Source organism: Gopherus flavomarginatus, chromosome 6 (genome assembly GCF_025201925.1).
Source record: "Gopherus flavomarginatus isolate rGopFla2 chromosome 6, rGopFla2.mat.asm, whole genome shotgun sequence".
NCBI lineage: Eukaryota > Metazoa > Chordata > Testudines > Testudinidae > Gopherus > Gopherus flavomarginatus.
In genome coordinates this window covers 28,389,154-28,413,589 of record NC_066622.1, presented here as the reverse complement: position 1 = coordinate 28,413,589, position 24,436 = coordinate 28,389,154, and the positions used below count along the sequence as shown (strand labels likewise).

General features: G+C 38.8%; 1 protein-coding gene across 9 annotated transcripts in view; it reads left to right on the top strand.

Annotated features, from left to right (window-relative positions):
- The window catches only part of CACNA1D (calcium voltage-gated channel subunit alpha1 D), a 313,335-nt gene that overhangs the window by 141,697 nt on the left and 147,202 nt on the right, over positions 1 to 24,436 (top strand). For 7 of the 9 annotated variants that reach the window (XM_050960577.1, XM_050960575.1, XM_050960574.1 and 4 more), the window contains exons 8-9: positions 1,281 to 1,384; positions 18,128 to 18,297. In XM_050960577.1, the coding sequence (XP_050816534.1) occupies positions 1,281 to 1,384; positions 18,128 to 18,297 (274 nt within the window). Of the gene's footprint in view, positions 1 to 1,280; positions 1,385 to 2,076; positions 2,181 to 18,127; positions 18,298 to 24,436 lie in introns of all 9 variants that reach the window. The other 2 variants (XM_050960583.1, XM_050960582.1) reach the window with 2 other exon arrangements.

Sequence of the window (24,436 nt, the reverse complement as noted above, 5' to 3'; positions counted from 1 at the left end):
CTATAGTCCTTAAAAAATTCTAATTTAGTCAGTTGGATTTTTCCTGGAAAAGGACTGCAGAATCAAGCCCCAAATCCAGCATGTTGAAGGAATGGGGGGTGCCAGTTAATCAAAAATTCCAGTTAACTAAGAGTTATACTAGAGTGGTTGGTTTCTTGAAGCACTTAGGTGTATACAGGTAAAGTTTTCTATACGGAAGGTTATCTTATGGCACTACATATCACTATGGGCAGCGCATGACATACACCCAGATCACTAAAAATACACTTAACACTAAAACTATACTGAACATAATTTAATCTTTCATTGATGATTCAGAAGACACTCCAGGATCTCGCAGTGTCTCAGGGTCATCATTATCAACGTCAATTATCATTGTAGATGTAGAAGGTGTAGAAGATAGGGCTGAATCTCTAATGACCCTATGGACACATTCTGGGAGCTGCTTTTTTGAATAAATCACTGGTATCAGTTTGCTTACTTCTGCCTCTTTTACATAAAAGTAGAGTGCACACTGTGCAGTTGCATAACCTCCTGGGCAATAGACTAGTCCCAGTTGCTAGATAGAAGATTTGTATTGGGAGAAAGCAGAAATGTCAGTTAATAGAGCTTTCTGGTTGATCAAGTGCTGGATAACACAGGTTTTACCTTATAAATTAAACTTTTGAGTTACACAAATATATTCCCACTATAGTTCTTAACAAACTGATTAAGACTATCTCACTGCACCCAATTATATATTTATGGTAGGGAGTTTATTGAAATTATTTGCTATAGAAAAATAATAGGATATTTATATTATTGCAATGTATCTGTTTTACCTTTTAGTGTATGCTTTTTAGAAGAAAATCCAAGTAGGTACTGGTAAGAAATATGCTGATATTAAAAATGAAAAAAAAACAAATATCTTAAATATCATTTTATAAGTATTGTTTTATTTTATAGTTAAGAGAAACATTTTCTGAAATTGGGATTGTATGCAAAGTATTAAGCAAAGAACAAAATTCCTGCTTTGCTACCTTTATATGTTTGGCAAAATAATTTTCAGTTGCAAAGCAATGCAATAGTCATTCTTTTCTTTCAGTGTGTGCGCTGGGAATGTAAAGTGAATGTGGCCAGTGCTTTACTCCTCCTCCTATGGGCCTCCTCCAATGAATGTTAAGGAAAATGCATAGAATATTGTCTCACTGCATTATAAAGCTCTCTTTTCTTTTTCTCTAATTCTTCCTTATTACATACTATAGGAAACTACTTCTATAAGATCATCTTATTTCTTACAGATGAATGATGCTATGGGATTTGAATTGCCATGGGTGTATTTTGTCAGTCTCGTCATCTTTGGGTCATTTTTCGTACTAAATCTTGTTCTTGGTGTATTGAGCGGGTAAGCATACACCTTTTTCATCATGAAAGCAGAGTCCTGAATTCAGTTGCTATGAACACACAGGTTATATTATACAAGTGAGCTTATGTGCAGTGTTGATGCTGTTTAAAAGAGCTTCCTCTCTTCCTGCAGTTGTGCTGTATATCTAAAGCAGAAACAGTTTACCATAACCAAGACACAGACCCTGAAAATAATGTATAGATACCAAAACCAGAGATTTAATTCTGAAAAATTTAAAATGTTACCAGCATATAGGTTTTGTGTTCATACTTAACCTGAGGCTAAATTATGAAAAAACAAAAACAAAAAAACCCCCACTATAAATACCTTTCATTTAAATGTGATGTTTTAAAACATGCCGTCTGTTACAGGGCATAACATCAGCAAACTTATTTGGGTAAGTAAAGAAGTTAAATATGAGTCCACTTGTCTTAAAAATTAACTAAGCCAAATACCTAACAGATTTAATGAATATTTTCAGCATTCAGAAGAGGAACCAATTTTTCTTTTCATAATAATATACAATGGGAAAAAATTAGAGGCTGATGTGTAACTAAGTGCTGGAGATGACAGATACTAAAAAGTAGGGTTTATTTTGGAACAATGAATACCTATGTGATCTGGCAGCTGCTAAAAGGACTCTGCTATTTAATGAATGGCTGAATCATAACTTATTTCCTTACATTTTACAGGTAAATGATGCAATAGGATGTGAATGGCCATGGATCTATTTTGTTAGTCTTATCATCCTTGGCTCATTTTTCGTACTTAACCTGGTTCTTGGTGTACTTAGTGGGTAAGCAGTTGAGTTAACATTGTATATTCTGCTGCAACTTGTAAGGTGGCCTATGCATTTATTCAAGCTTCTCAGTGATGGCTTTTTGCATGTGTCTCAAATCTTATGTCATCCTACCAATGTTTGCTCTTTTGACTGAATTGTGTGATCCTTGTGCCTGTATCTATCTGCGACATCATGTGTGTTTCTATTCATTAAATGAGGCACTAATTACCTCATTGTAAAATTACTTCCAGTAGTCAGGTACATTATTTTGCACACAATGAGAGATGAATGACACCTGTAGAAACATTTTTCTGCTAGGTAAGAACCATTGTCCCCTTCTGAAAGCCTTACTTGTGTTTTTGTTCAAATGTATATACAGTAAATTGAGCCCTCTTTATAATTATCAGTCATTTATAGCAAATATTTTTAACAGGCGCATCAGGTTCTTTAATATATAGAGAGGGTATGTTTGGATTATAAAGTTCCCTGTTCTGCAAAGTGTCCTATTCTGCCTTCTGTACTATAGTGCTGGGTATTATTAGTTCCCATTGACTTAAATGAGAGTTGCAGGCAACCAGCACCTTGCAGGATTGACCTTATATATTTATCTGAACTCAGCTGTCCATGTAACATACTATTCAGTGATAAATTTATAGGCAGTTTGTTGTTCCATGGACATAGAACCAAACACGTTAGCCAAATACTAATGAACTGACTGGATGTTTTTATCTGTTGAGTATAGTTATAAAACATGCTTTATGGTAAGGATCGTATATGTTTGTTTAAGAATAAAGGAAAAGATATTTCAGGTATTTGAACCTAAACTAAAACATTAGATACTGGTATGAATTATATTATCTATAGTTAACTATGAGTTAACAATTGAGGTTTGGAACAATGGCTTCTTGGGAACTTTGGGCCAGATTGTACTGTCATTAAAGTCAATGGAAAAAACCCCTTTAATTTCAATGGGAGTAGGACCAAGCCTTATGAGAAAAAGCTAGAGTAGTTTGTGGTGTCATCAGACCTCGATTGTGTGCATAGCCTTCTTCACTATTTCTCCATGTTGTGCTTTAGATATTTTTAAAAAAATCACAATATTTTACAGAGAAAATATGTTTTTTTAGAGAATTAAACACAAAATGTCCCATTACCCTGCTAAATATCTATTCTGTGAGATCCTGTTTGTCAAAGAGTTGGTTTTAAAAATATAATTTAAAAAATTACATGCTATTTATAGGGTAGGATTTCATTATGCAGAGAATTTGAGGAAAATAGGGAAAGTGATGAGTTACCTGAATGTCACAAGCCTTCTGTAAGGAGGAAGGTGAAGAAAGGAAAAAAGAAACCGAATAAAGGCAGGTGATGATTGTCTGATTTAGGCCTCAATCCTACAAAGTCTTACACACATTCCTAGCTTATATATTGTGAAACAGTCCCACTGATTTCATTATATTCAGTGACAAATGTGTGAGTCTTTGCAGGATTCAGGGGTTAGTTTTCATGTCACAATATCACTGAAAAAGAGGAATGAGAGAAAGAGGAAGAGAGAGGAGGATGTTTGCTGCATGATTTACCTCTGATATTTTGATGACAACATCTAACATTCCTTGTCACTCCAAAAGCTCTCACTGAACTCAGTGCAGGACCAGGCTTTCAATGATCCCATCCCCTGAACCTTGAAAGGGTGATTAGTAGCAATTATTTTCCTCCTAGCCTGTGAAACTGTGCTCTGGGAGCAATTATTTAAATATACCTCCTTTCTGCTGCCAGACTCTCAGATGCATTGTTATTGGTTTAGTTCTTATGTTTTTTTAAATTTGTAAGGAATAATAATATCAGATCTGATGTTATAACCCACGCAAAGCCTAGGAAATTCAAATAGACACTTATAGCCAATTTTAATGTTGAGATAGTAAAATTAAAATGTTTTATAAAGCTTGCTAACATTTTAAATGCAGTGGGACCAGTTAAATGTTTTCTTTTGCCTTTTTACTACTAGGTAAAGTTTTACTGGATGGGCCAGAATTCCCTATATACTTAGAACAGGGACTCTGGTTAGAACTGATGAAAAGGTAAAAAAAAAAAAAAAACTTTTTGTCTGCTCCTGTATTGAATTTGCTAACCCCAACATTTGGGATAGAGATTCTAGAAGGCTAAATACAATTCCCTCCTGCTGATGCAATTAGCCAAGTTTGATAAAGGAGAATTTTGCGGGAGGTAGATTTGCTCTGCAATTGTTGCAGCACCAGGCATGCAGTATCTCCTATTATGTGTGCCCATTCTGAGGCAGGTCAGTGGCTAGTGGATCCATGAAGTGGTTGATCCATTAGTCAAGAGATCTCATTCTTTCCCCAAGTCCCTGTCACCCACCTTCAATTGCAGCTGCACTGGGATGTCCATAGCATATGGGGTAAAGTCCTCTCAAATTTAGTTCCTTCCCCTATGCTGCATTAGTGCACTGGCTCAGTAGCACTTTGGGCCTTTTGTGACCCTGGAGGAATGAGCAGGGTTTGCCCCAAAATAAGCAATCTAACACTCTCATCTCCAGATTGTATGTGACTTCCATTTTTAAGAAAAATGATGTAAATACATTGTAATACAAATTCCACTTATATTTAAAACAAAATATGATCTACAGAGGTTCTCTTTAGGCCTGTCGGGATTTATGTGTAAAAAATCAATGTTAGCAAAATCCTCAGGACATGCTAGTGTTTATCAGTTGAAAACTAGTGTTTTTCATAATGAGTCAGGTGTAAAACATGTAGCACAAGTGTTCTTTATTCTTATCAGAAAAGTTCTCAGCGTGCCTTTCATATTTGTTTTTTACCTTCTCCAAAATATCAAAATGAAACTTAATTCATGATAAATCTAACAAATTGTTCTAAACTGACTAAACTCTAGTAGTACAAATATAACACCAACTGATTTAAAAATCATGGCTCTGCACACGGATATTTGGATTTTCAAAGCTGAAATCTGATGTGTGTCTTTTTTCCTTATGATGGCATTTTCTGTAGTGTCAAGTTATTCTGTGTACATTTAAATATATCTGCTGTTTTGATCTCTCTTTGCTGTTTTAAAATACTCACTCATTGTCTTTGCACTCCTATCTTATTCTGTGGCCACCTACACTATCATATTCTGTACTGCCTCTTTCTTTTGCACTGCATGTTTGATGTGTTGTGTAGATATTGTACATGTGGATGAGTCTGATGATTTGGGAGATCTTTTGTTTTACATCTAGCCCTTTCTGAAGGTATGTCCTGATCATCAGTGTAAATTGTATCTCCTTAAGTAGTCATGCATTAAAATGAAATTAATAATTTTATTTTTAATAGTTGATATTTAAAATGAGAGAGCTGACACAGAGAGGCCTCTATACCTAGTAAATATTTTAATTTTAAGACACAAGCTGACAAGGGAGGATTTGCTCTAAATATTCCCTCCAATAGTAAACTTCAGAAGGGATTCACAAGCCAAAATTACATCAGTATAAACCATTTTCCAATAATTCAACTTATCAAAAGTCTTGCATTTGTTTTTTCTTTATTAACCACTGGTCTTGATTGTGTCTCTCTCAAAGTGAAATCTCAATGGCAAAACTATTTTAGCTGCATGATATTACTACAAAAAAAGGCTGGTTTGTTCTTATCCCTGTGCAGGTGCATAAGGGGTTGGCGGCAGAAGCATTTCCCATCTTTCACCTCTGTGTGTGAACGAGGCATGATCTACTTGGGGAGAATGCAAAGGGTGGGAGAGCTGCCAGTCTGGTACAATCCCTTGCAGCCCAGGAAAGAGTTATTGCTGAGTCAGTCAAAATTCTTCCACTGGCTTTTACTGCATGTGACCATTCTGCATTCTCTCCACTACTGGATGCAGATTAAGGCCACAATCTGCCCCTAAATATACATACTGTCTGAGTAAGATAATAGGATCAAACCCTCCAAACCCTGTTTTATCTTCCAGACAAGGTACTTTATTGTCTTTCTGATACAGATAATACAAAGAAGAGTCATAAAAGTAAAGATCTGATGTTAAATGCAGTTTAAATAACTGGCAGTACAGATGAGACTAAGTCATACAAGGCCTGATCCTGCAGTCAGTTGGAGATTTGCTTGAGTAAAGACTGGTGGATTGGACTCATAGCCATGCAGCTTTTGTGTATTTTACCTAAGAAAAGTGTGTGGCTCACTTCTTCATGTTCAGTATATATTGCATGTATTAAATGTTCACATAACACATAACATGCATCTGACGAAGTGGGTATTCACACACCGAAAGCTCATGCTCCAAAACGTCTGTTAGTCTATAAGGTACCACAGGATTCTTTGCTGCTTTTACAGATCCAGACTAACATGGCTACCCCTCTGATCAGGAGCGGTGCCAGGGTTTCTGACGCCCTAGGCAGACGGCCATTTCGCCGCCCCCCGTGGCCCCAGTGGACTTACCACAGTGACGCCGGCGGACGGTCCGCTGCTGGAAAGGCTCCGGTGGAGCTGCCGCAGTGATGCCGGCGGGCGGTCCGCTGGTCTAAAGGCTCCGGTGGACCTGCGGGAGACTTTTAGACCAGTGCACCGTCCGCCGAAATGACTACGGCAGTTCCACCGGAGCCTTTCCAGCAGCGGACCGTCCGCTGGCATCACTGTGGTAAGACCACCGGACCCGCGTGCCGCCCCCCCCCGGCAAAATAGCGCCCCCCCCAAAATTCTGGCACCCTAGGCCATTGCCTAGGTCGCCTAAATGGTAGCGCCGGCCCTGCCTCTGATACATAACACCTCTGTTCAGCATATGAAGGTGCAGCAACCATTAAGAGGGCAGTCAGATGATTAATGGGTCATATAGTACTATACAGCTAAAATACATTGTTTAGGATAAAACTAACTAGTTTTTCAAATAAGAAAATGTAGAAATCATCACTGAATCAGGGCAAGAATAAAAGGTGCCACACAGCTTTAATATTTTTGAACACAGATAGTGTGGTGCTCAGTCAATATTGGAGACTTCATAGTAGTAAAATGTTAGAAGTAAGGAGAGCTGAGCAAATACTGCAAACAAATCCCCATGAGTATTTGCTCACATTTTTAAATGACTGTATGTCGGCCATGCTTATGCCCCTTTAGTGTTCACTTTACACAAATATTTGGGTGTTCAAGCTTAATGCCACAAATATTTGCAGAAAGAGAATTTCAGAGTTGCATATGCACATAAACACTGAGACTGGACTTTAATTTGCCCATGTGAATAGTCATGTAGCACACTTAAGTCTTTCAAGATACCAGAGCAACACCCTGAGATTTGTCTGACCAACCACAATTAACCAGAATAGCCTGACTGGTGAATGGTGTGTCTCAGATTCTCCAACAGAACTGTTCATTGTGCAGCCATATAGTTAATAAAAATGGCAAAATAAAAAAAAACAGAATAATTTCAATGACAAATAAATTCAAGGAAATTGCAGTCTCCCACCAGATATCCTGTGGGTATAAAAGTAGGCTAGGTTCATCAGATAAATTATTCGTAGTGAATCACCTACGAAAGCTCATGCTCCAAAACCTCTGGTAGTCTATAAGGTGCCACAGGATTCTTTGCTGCATATACCTTTCAGATACCTTTTCAAGTAAAAATAATATTTTTCAATATTAATTCACTAATTCAATACACACTAAACTCTTTTTCTGTGAACAAAGAAAATAATAAATGACAAAACTTCATTATTTATTTATCAAGAGGCATAGCTTTTAATGATGCATGATAATCTATTCCTCAAAACAGTCCTTATCATTGAAAGTTGTATTCTGCTGAAGGCATTAGTACTTCTTTGGGTAGCCATGGGAACAAATAAGAAGATCTTTCAAACGCACATTAATAAATCTCTGTAAGTTGCATTTACTTCCTTACTTAAGAACACCAAAGCATATGATCTGACATGTCCTTATATATATCCTTCTACATGAAAGGCTTGCAGGTTACTAAAATCGTTTAATTTTTTGTTTTGCATCTCATTACTATGACACTATTTGCAATGCAGCAATATGTATAAAATAATTGTAGGAACTAAGAGCACAGCACTCATACATGCTAATTTCACCCACAATGATAATCAGTTCATGTAATGTAAATATGGTAGCCAAGATAAGCATATACACCTACGAACCTTTGTCTGCAGTACACATGAAAAATTCATAGAAAAAGACATTTAAATAATGATACACAAAATAGAAAATGGCAGTGAACTGTCATCTATAATCTCCTGGCTAAAGGAAAATGAACAGATTATGACAGTGTTCCTTTTCTTGGCAGAGCAAAGGCTTAATAGAAAAAATGCAAAAGGAAAAGATAAAAAGTACATAAATAAACAAAGCATGCATGAGAAAGGAGAGGAAATGGTATTCAGCTCTAGAACTCTGCAGGTTATGAACTGAACTATGTTATTTTATTGTTGTGCAAGTGATCACATGGCTGGCTGAAATAAAAGTGTGACTCCGCCATAATATTACAAAAATAAAGCTTGATCCTGTGAAGTGCTGATCACTTCTTGGAAGGTGGTGAGCGCCATCAACTCAAAAAATGTTATGGGTCTTGAGGGTGCTCATTACATTGGCAGACTGAACCCATTAAAAGATGTAGTAACACACATAAAAAGCACCCTTCCACAATGTATCTTCCATAAATCCATCATGCCTTTGTTTATTGCTGACTCATAAAGGTCCCTTCCTAGGAGAAATGCAGCAGCCTTCATAGAACCAGTAGGTCTCCACTTTACAGTCATATGTGCTAACAAGCCAGCATCTTGCATGGAGCTGGCTTCATGCCATTCAAGGAGTCCATTACCCCTACAGAAGTCTGTCACCTCTTGCTGTGCTCCTTTGTGCAGCAGAACTGCACCAGGACTGCCATGGCCAGAATGTACTGTATATTTTGCTCAATTGCTAACTCTGACTACATTAATTAAATAAAGGAAGTGACTATCATAGATAATGTTTTCCTTATAAAGGACCCAATCCTCCTTACTTGAGCTTAACTCCCACTGGGATCAATAGGAGTTCAGGATAAATAAAGACTTCAGGATCCAGCATACAGTTATTTTAGACTTGCAACAGAGCAAATAACTATACTGTATATAAAAACCCAGTAATTAAGGATATAGTCTACATTATAGTTTGTCTATTATATTTGTCTCTCTGTTTCATGGTATATGTGCAACCAGGTGTGAGTGCTTGTGTATATTTCTTTGTACTGTTTAAAGTTTGAATTCTTTGTCTGATTTGAGTCTGCTAATTCATTGACTGATTTGGTTACTACTCCATGAAACCCTCTCTATGTGCTATTCATCCACATTGTACACATGTAAGTACAAAAAAAATTCATTATTATATGAATCCTCTCTTCAGACAAATGGGGATTTGGGGAATCTGCATTGATGGCTGGGTAGGTTATATCAGTGGTTCTCAGTGCTGTGTTCTGGCTATTCTCATTTAGGAGATGATCCCAAGGACTCTATGGTTGGTCTAACCTGCTCTGGGTTAGGCTGAGCCAGGCAGAGAATCAGAGCTGTAACCAGCTCCCAGACTGCATGTCCCGCACTGCCACTCTGCTATGCTAAGCAGTTCTCCCCCACAGAAGAAAATTTATCCCAATATAAAGAGAGAATCTCTGTTTATGCATAGCAGCAGGAACCATTTGGCTTCTTTAGAAATACCTGGCATGAAATAATTGCTCCAAAGTATCAGAGCATGAATGTACACTGCTGCAATTTGTATGCTTTTGCCTCAGCGTTGCTTGTTGCAGGTGAGGTGGTACTGTACTTGCATAGATAAACTGATCAGGGGGCAGTCTCCAGATCCTCATTTGGCAAAAAGACAAAAGACCATTTTCAGTCAGCACGGAGCAAAGCTGCCAGTTCAGTCACTAAATACACTGAATTCTTGAAGGGGAATCTGTAAGCAATTCTGTACTCCGTGATCTCACATTGGCACTGCAAACTCAACTGACTTTGACTCAGTTATAATACGGCTACCTTTTGCAGAGTAGAAGGACTTCAGAAATCTTTTCTCTTTACAGAATTTTATTAAGGACCTGTCTGTGCTACAAATTATGATCATGTTGAATTTGATCAATGGACAGTCATGTTACAGGCAGACTATGTCTCTTGATTCAGTGGTACTGTATTTGGGAAGAAGGAGAAATAGGAATTAGTAGATAATAGGTCATTAATCAAAAGGCAGGTTACTTTGAAGGAAGAAGATACTTTGAAAGAAAATAGAGAAGTTGATGAAAAACATGTTTGATTTTAAGACTTTGTAGAAGTGTTTCTCATTAGGCTAGGCTTGCAAAAGGTATTCCTCGCAATGTTGGCAGGGTGGCCTACAAAGTCTTAGCCTGGAAGCATGTTGTATTTAAAAATATGAATCAGTAATCAGTTTGGCTGTTTTTAAACTGTAGGTGTTAAAACAAAAATAGAAGTTTGTTGACTCATATTCTTGTTAAATGCTCATTAAAAGAGCTTTATTTTTAAACTGAGATTTTACAGGCAGTAGGCCAGAGTTTGAGCTCATATATGCTAGTGTAACCCAAAGTCACTCTGCCAAAGTTTATAGTTTACACTGGTGTGAAAGCAGAGTCTGGCCCAATCAAATTTGGAGGAGGACACCTATGAAGACTATAGTGATATCAAGCTAATCCCATATGGCAAAATTCTGCTCTCCCACATGCACACATGGTTTCTATTAATTTCAGAGAAGGCCAGGTGTGTATGTCTAAGGGATGGTTTTTTCACCATCGTACTTTGACAGAAAACCTACCATATAGTCAAATTCTGCATTCAGTTAAACCTATTCAACTCCATTGACGTTAACTCATGGTTTTAAATGGAGACCCGTGAAGGGAATTACACTCCCTTACATGGTCAGCTTTTTTTAAAATAAAAGTGAAAAACATCATAATCTTGGTGATAAAGTGCTGCTGCAACTTCCCCCACTGATAAATTGCAGTCACAGTTCACCATGACAATGCCTGACTTCTATGCTGTGTTTAAAAAACCCACAAAAAATTGACTGTGTATCTAGAGGACTGTGTTTAATTCCCTGTGTGCACTTATTTTAATAAAAAGTGAAAGTTAAAAGCTGGTTCAGCCATGAATGAAGTGCTGCTAGAAGTAGCAGCTGTGCCAATTGTTTCATTTTTTAAATGACTTGTTTTACTTTGATCCTTTCAATTGCAGCAGCTTTCAATAGTGCTTAACCCATAATCACCATATATCCATCACTCGTATGAAGCAAACTTGAGCAACTTAACTGAGCAAATTAAGAAGTCTTAGCAGCAGCCAACAAAAGTCCCTTATCTTGATTCCACAGCACACCAGGGTAGCTATTTTCTCAAGAGATACCACCTCTGGGATAGCAGACCCACAGCTAAGTGGGCAAATCACAGAAACGAGCACTGCCCCTTTTGCATCCAATATAGGCTTAAAACCAGCCTTCTGTGAAGCAAACAGGATTTTCTAAAGCGGCTCTCAACCTTTCCAGACTACTGTGCCCGTTTCAGGTGTCTGGTTTGTCTTGTGTAACTCCAAGTTATACCTCACTTAAAAACTACTTGCTTACAAAATCAGACATAAAAATACAGAAGAGTCAGAGCACACTATTACTGAAAAATAGCTTACTTTCTCATGTATACCATATAATTATAAAATAAATCAGTTGGAATGTAAATATTGTACTTACATTTCAGTCTATAGGGCAGTATAAACAAGTCATTGTCTGTATGAAATTTTAGTTTGTACTGACTTTGCTAGTGATTTTTATATAGCCTGTTGTAAAACTAGGCAAATATCTAGGTGAGTTGATGTACCCCGGAAGACCTCTGCGTACCCCCAGGGTACACATATCCCTGGTTGAGAACCTCTGTTCTAAAGGACTTATGACCTTGTCTGCCCAAACAACTAAACTTCTTAAAATTTGCAATAAAGCCCTTAATTCTCAGACAGATCTGCGGAGGGTCTTTTTATTTCATAAATATTTTTGTAAAAGGAGATACCCTTTTTAAGTATCTCCTCTGGGGATGCTTGGTGGAGAATAGTAAAGGGAAAGTGAATGCTGGTGTTCTCCAGCTTCATTAAAATGTCATCTAATAAATCAGGATTATTTTCTGTGTATGCCAAATCTAATTTTTGTTGAATTAAGTCCTAACTGGGAAGAGCTATAGTAAATGCCTCCAGATTTAGTTTCTGCAATATCAAGTGAAAGACAAAAGTGAAGGGATTGCATGTGAAGAACTCTTTAATTCTTGAATAAATTAAACAATTAATATATTTGCTTTGTGAAAAGGCCCAAAGCAATTCATGGAACACTTTTATGCCACTCTAGGAAGGTAATATACTGACACCAAACTTAGATGTAATATTTAAAAATAAGAAGCTTTCTATTATTTCTATGTCATACAGTATTGGCAACACAACTCTGTACCTGTGATTGCACATATCTTATTAAAAATATTTGAGCTAAATTCTGCAGCTCTTATTTGATTAAAACTCATACTTATTTCCTAATATGTCATTTCATGTGAAGAAAAGTTACTAGCTTCAAAAGGATAAGGGCTTAAACAATTGTCCCTGTGACATCATATTAACTGGGAAGTATTTTCTGATGAGGGCTGATAAAATTCAGTTCCTACACTACATAAAGAGACATAAAATTTATACTAAAATTGCTCATTACCTGTGTTTGCATTTAAGCCCTTAATGAACAATTGTACCAAATTAAGAAAGAGTGGAGAGAACAGGTTTCATTTTAAGGAGGGGCTCATTAAAGCTTCTTAAACTGTCTATGGTCACTGAGCTCTGTATACAAATTTAATGGGGAAGAACTTTTTTAGATCTTGACATATCCCTGAGTAGTAGTTCCTTTAAGAAAAAAGAAATACCTAAAGGGGACATTTCTGAGGAAGTTTACACCAGTGTAGACTTTGTCGGTTGGCAGACTGAGCCTTAAAAATGTAGGATTGGCAGTGGAGGGCCTGCAGTGGTAAATCTAGTGGTATGAACAATCCATACCTTTTAGAAACGTGATATGGAATGAAAAAATGTTCAGAGTGTAACAGTTGAAATTCAGAGTGTGACGATATCATATTTAGTTGGGAGCTCCTATTGCTTTCTCTAGTAACACAGATTTAGCTCCCACTCCCACAAAGGTCAGCATAAATCCAGACTATCTTCTGTAGGGTGTGCCAGTCTGTGGACACTGAGGTTTACGAGAGACTATGGACAGTCTGGGAATTTTATGGAAATGTTGCTGTAAATTCAGAGGGATTTTTCCCACATTGGTTCTGCCACTGATAGTTTGGGTCGGGGCGGCTCCAGGGCCCAGCATGCCAAGTGCGTGCTTGGGGCGGCATGCTGCGGGGGGCGCTCTGCTGGTCGCTGGGAGGATGGCAGGCGGATCCGGTGGACCTCCCGCAGGCACGCCTGCGGGAAGTCCACCAGAGCCGCCTGCCGCCCTCCCGGCGACCGTCAGAGAGCCCCCCACGGCATGCCGCCCTGCTTGGGGCTGCAAAATGTCTAGAGCCGCCCCTGGTTTGGGTTATGCTTGAATATACATTTCCAGATTTCATGACAATTACAAGTACAGCTGCTTTATTGAGCTCACTGTTCAACCAAATACTAATGCCATTGCTCTTGAAGTAATGGGTCAAATATATATAGTTTGGAGTTGCATCATGTGTGAATCCCAAGAAAATATCTTATTTACATGGAATGCTACAGTGAATGAGAGCAGTATAAACTGATCTCCTTCATGTGTAACTTATACAGAAAGAACAGCTAGGTGAGGTAATATCATTTATTGGACCAGTTTCTGTTTGTAGATGGGACAAGCTTTTGAGCTTCGCAGAGCTCTTCTTCTTCCTGTGAAGCTCGAAAGCTTGTCCCTTCCACCAGTAGAAGATATTACCTCACCTACCTTGTCTCTCTCATGACCAAAGTGACTACAACAACACTGCAAACTATAAATTATATAATCATTCCAAACGAGAGAAAACTAAGTAGATTCTAGTCTATTTATTTTTTAGATTTATTTACATATTCTCACAATTCTTTAAACTATTAAAATCATTGCAGCTGATATTTTGATAGGTTCTTCTTATCAATAAACTAGTGAAGGTTATAAGTAGGTTATTATGCCCCTGCACCATAATTATGCCTCTCCCTGGAGTAGCAGTGTCAGGGGCCACTCATCCACACCAGGCCTGGTGGTAGCTTGCCCCTACTCCTCTTTGGAGTACAGTTCCCTCACTGGACTACTGCTCCTTGCTTTCAGGAGGGCTGTATGGGTGAGGGATGACATAGCCTCCAGTCAACCAGGAAGATTCTGCAGGGGGAGGACTCAGAGAACAGAGCTGAATACTCTATTAAAACGAACAGGGAAGTTCATACCTCTCAAAGCTATTGTTTCAGGCTGTCTGCATTAGTTACACTCAGGTAATGTTTACAAGGTTTTCTTGGCAACCGTGAGGTCTAGAAACAGAATTTATTTTCGAATGAAAGTTGCAATTTCAATGGCATAGCCAGGGCAGAAGCCTTAGGTATGTCCCTATACTTATTCCTTAGTACAGCCCTGTGCCCAAGGGGACTCTGCACTACCTGTATATCAGGGAGCACGGCTCCCAGCTGGCACTCTCTGTTATGAAGTGGATGGAGGAATGTGGTCATCAGACTCAGGGCTACACAAATTCACTGGCCAAAACTTCTCTCTTAAGGGGAGCGTTGGGTGCATCTCCCTGGCTGTGCCACTTTCTGCCACTGGGTTGGGAGGGATTCCATCCACCCTGCCAAACTGGACATAGGTACACTGCCCAAGAGTTGGCCCCTTCTCATAAGTCTGCAGTTTTCTTTCCAGAAAGTCATTAATTTTCTTAACTTTCAATAAATGTATCTCAACATAAATATCTAAATTAGTGTTCTATTAAAAGTACGGAAGGCCAAATTCTTCTCTTACTTGCACTGGTGTAAAATCTTAGCAACTTCATTGATTTCAATAGTGTTACTCTAGATTGTCACTGGTGGAACTGAGAGCAGAATCTAATTTGCAGAAGATGCATTGATGCCATTTGTATTTGAACTAGTTAAATGCAATGTTTCAGTTCACTAATGGCTCTTCCACTTTTGAAGATTGCTGTCTTTTAAGGCTGACCCTGCAAATGCTGGCGTATGCCCAGATTGCTTTTAGATATATACATGTGCATGTGTGTGTGTTTATAAATGAATACATCCGCCATGTTTTATCTTCTTCCTTATGACAGTGTAAGGAACCTTCTCATGCTCCCGTAAAGCTGCTCCTGCTTCTACTTGTTTGTATTCCCAGTTATGTCTCCAGGCTTACCAAGAAAAATAGGTAGTTGCTACTTGTTACTCCTCTTAGCACTGCAGAGCCAATATCACACTGGGATAGTGAACTGCACTCTTTTCTGGCATGTACATTCATCATCAACAGCAATGTTAAGTATTTTACCACTGCCGAATCCTTACTTGTGATAATACCCAAAAGCAAAAAGAGCTCAATTTGACTTTCAGATTCCATGTTAAAATTTACGGGGCTGGTAGTTAGGAAAAACATCTTTTTGCTTGTAAACTGAGCAAATTTAACCTGGAAATCCTAGATTCAAGAAACTAGTAACCCCACAATGCCATTTCCCAGTCACTTTTCAGAGTATAACTGCACATGAAAAGCCAGATTTTAAGCAAAGCCTCAACCCAGCTTCCTTATTTTGTGAGCACAATTCTGGGCCTGCCTTTCGTCTCCTGCAAGGAACTGTGGATGGAAATATTAGTATTTAGCTAAGAGATAGGCAGGCACAAATAGTTAATTAGCTAGCTAATTTATATTTCTCTCTATTGCATTTTATTTCTCTATAGATTATAAGTGGCAGCAGGATCAATCATGAAGTCCCCTTGCTCTGAATGAAATCCATGAAAGTTTTGTCTGAGCAAGGACTGAGTTGGGACTTGAGGACATGGCCCTCAATGTATTAATGCACTGGCTTGGGTTCAAATCCCAGTTCTGAACAAAAATAAAAATGAGCTTACTTGTCTACTTGTCATTGTCAATAGACATTGGTCTATATAATAAAATTACTGAATAATGTAATCCCAAGGCTTATTTAGAGCAATGGGAACTAGCATAATGGGCATGTTGAAATGCAGTAGCAGAGCTGTGTGAAGAAGTTTGCATAGTGCCTGCCCTCACTCTCTGTAACTGTAGCCAGTCCAACTGTAGAAAACGTCCAAATCACACAAAAATGTTAATAGAAGGACAATAAAAATTGGCCAGTGTGGGATTACTGGGAGTCGGTGTTTGTTTTGCAATGCTCATTTGCTTGTGGTGTCTATTCTGTCATTTCCTGTGCAATGTATTGATCGCTATTAGATCTTATAAATTAGATTAGAAGTCGATATTTGAAATACAAATATCTGGTCTGCATACCTACATTTGATGTAAACCATTTTATTTAGTTTCTAATACCTAACAGTTGCAATATTTTTTTTAACGATTGAATTAAAAATTCAGTTACTTGCTCCCCAAGCTGTAATGTAATTTCATTAAAGTGAAACCTAAACGATGGGCATTTTCTTTTGTAATGATCACCGATATAAATGTGGGCCAGTCTAACAGGCACAATCTAGCCATCTTATTTTGAAGGTATCTATATGAAGACCTTTTTGTTAAGCTTCTTTTGTGACCTGTCACAAACAGGCTGGAAATTTTCCAAGAGAATATGCTTTACTTTCCAAATAATGGGACCAATTTCTTCCCTTGGTAGAAGGGTAAAACTCCTATTGAATCCAAAGGAAGAGTTGCCAGCCTATCTGTGGACAAAATTAGGTCCAATGATAGGTTTAAGATGAGGACCCGTCAGATCTTTTACAAGAAGTCCTGTAGTGACGGTAGTGTCACTTGTAACCTATTTGCAACCTGTGGTTCTTTGCACAAGTACCAGATCTGTTGGTACTTAAGCACCTTAGAAAATATTTGAACGCTCTAGCAAAGGAATTCCTGGAGCTCACAGCCATGATATTGCAGTGTGTCTCAAAAATCTGTGTTGACCATGTGTCAAAGTGCATGTTGCAAGAAATTTGGAAGTCATTGTGGTAACACCCAGGTATAAATAAGGTCAGCGTATGAGCCACATGCCATTTGAAGATAATCTCACGATAAGAAGTGGCACAAGGGATGAATGGAATCACAAAAGGCTGAACTAGATAGAGTATATTTCCTAACGAATGGACAACCAGTCAAAAGAGCATAATCCTGATTTATGAACAACAGGATTTGGGAGGCCTTCTAACAGAGAACAAAGGGGGAAAAGGTTCAGAATCTTGAGCAACCTCTCTACTTGACCTAATGGAAAGTAAGACAACCTAAGGGAGATCCTTTGTCTGTGAAGTGTGGTCAGGACATGTACTGACATAAATAGTTTTGGCAAAGCACCTAACTCAGAGTTAGCAGAGGTGAGGGCAAGTCTAAAGCTGCATCTTCTTTTTGTGTTGGAAGCAGCACTCTCTCCAAGTACGCTCAGTTCAGTTGGGGAGTACATTGCTAAAACCAGGAGTATAAATTGTGGTTGAGCCAGACAGAATGTTTAATCTTTTTAATTAGACTTAAACTTCAGAACAGTTGAGGCTTCAAAGAGTGTAGAGGCCAAAATCATAGAAACTGTACTCTTTGGTAAATAAAATTCTTGATTTTTATAAACTATATTTATTATCAGTTATGAAAAGTGTAGCTTGAAAGAAATTTGGCATGAACTTTTAGCACCACAGTCTTGCTTTGAATGAATCTTTCAAATCTTCTGTATAGTATCTTTAGTTCTTTTGCTGTGTCAAATCTATTCTTCAATGTGGATTCCTCGTCAAAAATGCCATGCAGCCTTATAATCAATATATGTTCTGTTTTATCTGAATTCAATAGGGAATTTTCCAAGGAAAGAGAAAAAGCCAAAGCCCGAGGGGACTTTCAGAAGCTGCGTGAAAAGCAGCAGCTTGAAGAGGATCTGAAGGGATATTTAGATTGGATTACACAGGCAGAAGACATTGACCCTGAGAATGAGGAGGAGGGTGATGAAGAAGGCAAACGGAACAGTATGTATTCTTTACACTTTATACTCCCACTGAAAGACAATTGAACTGCTTGGAGAAAAGTTAAAATAAGGGAGAGGATATATCATATCAAATATTACTATACAAATTTAGTGTTGTGTAAAAATTTGCATTAGTTGAGCATCCGCATCTTTATTAATATTCATTTACCTACTGCCATAAAAATGGACTGGAAACATATCCCCAGATTTTGCCCTGCTTTACTCCTGTACAAAGCATGATCCACACTCTATTTTGATACCCACTATTAAGGTTTGAAAAGCATTGTTTTATAAAGGTTCTCTATTTTATTTTTGGTTTCTAAAATAATAGTGGCTATACAAATTGCATGCAACTCAATGACATTTCAAATCTAGACTCTTGCTGGCATAGCCAAAAGGGATATATGATTGTCAGTGGCTGTGTGTATTAGAGTTAGAAGAAAATGGCTCAGAAAAGTACATTCTTAACTCCACATTCAAACCCCAAGAAATAGAAGACATTGAGAAAAACCTAACGATTAAATGTTTAAGCCTTCTATTGCGTTAAAAAAGGTGGTTTCCACTAATTCTTTGAGGAAAGAAATTACACCTCAGACATCCCCTCCTGTCTAGCAGTTAAGGCTAGGTCTAGGCAATGGGTTACTGTACAGCAAGCCAGGATGTGACTCCACAGTGCACCAATTTGCCATGTAGACAAGCCCTAAGCATGGTATATGAAGATATCTTTATGAGGAGTGTTTACTTGCGGTGAAATACTTGAACTCTTTGTGGGCTTTTAGTCAACATTAAAAAACAGTCACTGTTGCTTTCTTTATATACTTCACCTATTATAGAGTACTGTACTAATGACAACGATAACAATGAATGTTTTAACACCCTCAGATTTATATCATGAAAGTCCTCAAATGCTTCTACACCAAAAAGTCTTAGCAGAACTGTCTACAATGAAGAGGTTAATTTTATGACTTTGCAACGATTGTACATGGTTTATTGTTGTCAGCTAAAGTCTGTGTAACTCAGAAATTTCAAATATACATTTAATGGAAAGGTTTTTATACTTTCTACTTTATTTGCAAAGTAGTGGTTAAAGTTTTAATATGAAATGTATGATGCTGTAGATGAGTGACCACGTGGAATTAAAATATTTCTGTTGTGGGGTTTCTTAACGAAATGCGATTACCCATAAGATTGGAGGTAGAGGGCCTGATTTTGACACTCTTATTTATGTTGAGTACTCCTCAGATACTTCTACTGGAACCAATGGGAGCTATTTACCCAGCAAGATACTATTCAGTATAAATAGGGGTATCAGAATCTGGCAAGGAGTGATTTGTCATAGACAGAAACTCGGAACAGTATTCCTTATTACATTAATACATATTCGTTGTTATTGATGTTGCTATTATAGTATTGTTATTTAATTATAAGAAACTGCATTCTTTTAAACATATTTGTTATCATATGTTTAAAATATTTCAATAATGTCTTAGCTTTTGGACATCAATGTAATACTTCACTGATTTGCAGATCAGGATTGTAGCTAGAAATGATTTCCAGGCATAATGTTTGCCAAAACTGGTAAATACTGCGTGGTTTGTTCCTGAAATTGATTGAAATCATTTTTTTGGTTTTGGAACTTATTGCCACATAAAAATAATATTTAGTCTAACTCCTGTCCCCAGAGTTCCAGATTCCAGAAAATTAGACTTTTGGTTCACAGTGCCAATAAAGTCTGAACCCATGTTACTGTCTTAGAGGAAACAGGGTTTTATCCTTGATACTATGGGAGAGTGGGAGGCAAGCTTGGGCTGGTGTCGTTACCTAAAAGAGGTAATGTATATGTATAAAAGACAGCCCATGCAGAGTTTTTATCCTTGAAAGGTAGAAGAGGCAGAGACAGTCTGGAGTTCACTAAGCATTGCTATTGATCTTATGTGGAAAGCACTCATATACTGGCATAATGAGTGTCAGTATAAAAGACTAAGATAGATAAAAGAAGTTTGTATGTTTTAGAGAGTACAGTCTGTGTCCACATGGTGGTTGTGATGATTCAGTCACAGAGATCCCCTTGGGACTGTCACCTGATGTGCTGAGACTACCCCTGAGCCCATTTTCTCTGCCAGTCTGGGCCTCCAGAACCCTGCCTTGTTGAGTCAGACATGCAAGCCTGCTGCAACACAGACCCAGAGTCTGAACCACACCCTCAAAGCTGCAGACTTAACTGAAAATAGCTTAAGAAGTGCTCCTGTGTCCAGCACCCAGACACCCAGCTCCCAGTGGGATCCAAACCCCCAAATAAATCCGTTTTACTCTGTATAAGGCTTATACAGGGTAAACTCATAAATTGTCCACCCTCTATAACACTGACAGAGAAATTTGCACAGCTGTTTGCTCCCCCAAGTACTAATCACTTACTCTGTGTTCAGTAATAAATAAAAGTGATTTTATTAAGACTAAAAAATAAGATTTAAGTGGTTCCAAATAATAACAGAACAAAGTAAGTCACCAAGTAAAATAAAGCCAAAACACGCAAGGCTAAGCCTAATATATTAAGAAACTGAATACAGGTAAATCTCACCCTCAGAGATGTTTCAATAAGCTTCTTTCATAGACTAGACTCCTTCTTAGTCTGGGCCCAATCCTTTCCCCAGTACAGTTCTTGTTAGTTCCAGCAGGCATCTTAGGTGAAAAGCAGGGGATTCCACATGGCTGGGATCCCTTTGTTCTATTCCACCCCCTTTTATAGCTTTGGCACAAGATGGGAATCCTTTGTATCTCTCTGGGTTCCCCCCCTCCTTCTAAATGGGAAAGTACTGGGTTAAAGATGGATTCCAGTATCATGTGACAAGTTCACATGTACTATGAATCTTCATTACCCACTCACTGGCACACACGTATACAGGAAGGCTTACAAGTAAACAGAGCCATCTACAACCAATTGTCCTAGTTAATAGTAGCCATCAAGATTCCAAGCCACCATTAATTGCTCACGCTTTGCATAATTACAATAGGACCTCAGAGTTATATTTTCATATTCCTAGTTTCAGATACAAGAATGATACATTCATACAAATAGGATGACGACACTCATTAGATTATAAACTTTGTAATGATACCTTACAAGAGACTTTTTGCATAAAACATATTCTATTACATCATATCCACCCTTCTAAACATATTTTTATAATATATGTTTATATATGGAGTGGTCACAGTGGTCCCTGAACAAAACCTGAGAAAACAGACCTTGTGCAAGGGACTTATACAGGGTCACAATCTTCTTGCCCAACTCAGTGACAGAATACTGTACATCCACGCAGCCACTAATGGGGTTATTGGCCAGGAGACCCATGCAATTTGCAGACGTAGTGGCCAGATCCTATCCCTTCTGCAACCTGTACTAATCTCAGACCTATACTTGCACTGCCATAGAGAGACCTGCCCCAGAGCAGTCCTCAGTGGCTTGCAACAGGCTGTGGAGATCTGGGAATGGGTTCCCTGTGGGTTAGGTTCCCCCATACAGCAGAACCATGTCTTTACTTAGCTGTGGAAAGAATGGGGTGGCCTTTGTCTGTACATTGTTAATGATCATGTTATTTTAGGTTATGTTAATTGTCAGAAGATACTTTCAGGGCAGGGAATTTGCAGGGGAAAGTTATTGAAACACATTTTTGGGAAAAACGTTAACATTGATGGTCAGCCCATGGGCAGCCTTGCAGGGGCAAGGACAGTTATTTATCCCATGTCAAAACAAAACTGATAACATGAAAAATATATGAGGAGTGACAGAGGAGAGTCACTTCAACCAATACAATACAACTCTGCTGCTGAGCACTTAGGAGGTTATATTTTCAAAGCCCTGTACTAACTAACTAATCACCACAGCACTCTCATTATTCCTATTGACTTCAGTGAGAGTTCTTTGAAAATCTGGACCCTAATGCATTTATCAGAACTCCATTGGTACTGCATTGTCTTTGAATTGTTAATATCTCCTTTGGATGCCTTCAGCTTTTAGATACTGAGGGACAGAGCTTCAGTTCCTCCTCTGGCTGTTCTTTACTGTTCCAGCAGTGGAAAGCAGATAGATAGCTGGCAGATCAGGCCAGCTGGAGATTCCCTAAGCTGTAGTGAGACTTTGCAGCCAGATGTAATTTAAAAGAACCCCAAAATTGCCCTTCAGCAGCCCTAGAAATCAGGGCGTGCAAAGGTAGCTTAAAGCCACTTTTTTTCCCCTCCTGTTTCTTCAGCTGTTCCTAGTGGAGCTCTAGCACCACCAAAGATCTTTCCCCTAGTACTTGCAAAGTAAATAAATAAGTCCATGTATTTTAGCTTCTAGTTGAGCTTGTTTGGGAGTTAAGGATGCCAGATTCTAGACAGTGGGTACAACTTTCAAAAGCTCTTAAGTGACTTAGGTGCCTACACAGTTTTTGTGTCATTTTAACTCTATCCATTTAAAAATCTGCCTGTGTTTAGATGCCAATTATAGCTAGATCAGTACAAAACTTGTGCTGACAAGCCTTAAGTCCCAGTTTCAAAAGTGACGTAGGCACATAGGAGCCTAAGGTCTGGTCTACACTATGGGGTTAGGTTGAATTTAGCCGCGTTAGGTCGATTTAAAAATGAATGCGTCCACACAACCAACCCCATGCCGTCGACCTAAAAGGCTCTTAAAATCGACTTCTGTACTCCTCCTTGGCGAGGGGAATAGCACTCAAATCGACTTTGCTGAGTGAAATTTGGGGTAGTGAGAACGCAAATCAAAGGTATTGGCCTCCAGGAGCTATCCCAGAGTGCTCCATTGTGACCGCTCTGGACAGAACTTTGAATTCCGATGCACTAGCCAGGTACACAGAAAAAGCTCCAGAAACTTTTGAATTTCATTGCCTGTTTGGTCAGCGTGGCAAACTCAGCAGCACAGGTGACCATGCAGTCCCCCCAGAATCATAGAGCATAGAATGTTTCTACGCTCCCCCATCATCTCTGTCCCTGAGATTATCGCAGATTAGAAGGCAAAAAAAATGCACTCGCGATGACATGTTTTCCGAGCTCATGCAGTCCTCCCGCATTGATAGGGCACAGCTTAATGCATGGAGGCATTCAGTGGCAGAGGCCAGGAAAGGACATGATGAAGCGTCTGTTGGGGGAGCAAACAGACATGATGATGAAGCGTCTGTTGGAGCTGCAGGAAAGCCAACAAGAGCACAGACCTGCCCCACATCCACTGTATAACCGCCTATCTTTATCCCTATGTTCCATAGCCTCCTCACTCAGATGCCCAAGAACGCACCGGGGTGGGCGGGGTGGAAGCTCCGGGCACCCAGCCAATCCACTGCAGAGGATGGCCAAAGCAACATAAGGTTGTCATTCAAACAATTTGATTTTTAGTGTGGCTACAGTAAGCAATGTGGCCTTGTCCTTCCCTCATCCCCATCCCACCCGGGCTACCTTGTCCGTTATCTCATTTTTTAAAATTAATTAATAAAGAAAGAATGCATGGTTTCAAATTAATAGTTACTTTATTTTGAAGGGGGGAGGGTGGTTGGCTTACAGGGAATTAAAGTCAACAAAGGGGGTGGGTTTTCATCAAGGAGAAACACACACAATTGTCACACCGAAGCCTGGCCAGTCATGAAACTGGTTTTCAAAGCCTTTCTGATGTGCAGTGCACCCTGCTGTGCTCTTCTAATAGCCTTGGTGCCTGGTACAAAACGATTGTCTGCTGTTGCTTTCACGGAGGGAGAGGCCACTGACGAAATGTACCCCAAACCACCTACGACAATGTTTTTTGTCCTATCAGGCACTGGGAGCTTAAACCAGAATTCCAATGGGCATTGGAGACTGCGGGAACTGTGGGATAGCTACCCACAGTGCACCACTCCGTAAGTCGATGCTAGGCATGGTAGTGAGGATGCACTCCACTGACGTAATGCGCTTAGTGTGGACATAATCAACTGTATAAAATCGATTTCTAAAAATCGACGTCTATAAAATTGATCTAATTTCGTAGTGTAGACATACCCTAAATCTCACTGAAAGTCAATAGGACCAAGGGTCCTTATTGCTAAATCTGTGTTTGTTAATAGTACTAAAACTCCAAAGTCACTTAGGCACTTTCGAAAATTATACCCATACTTTCC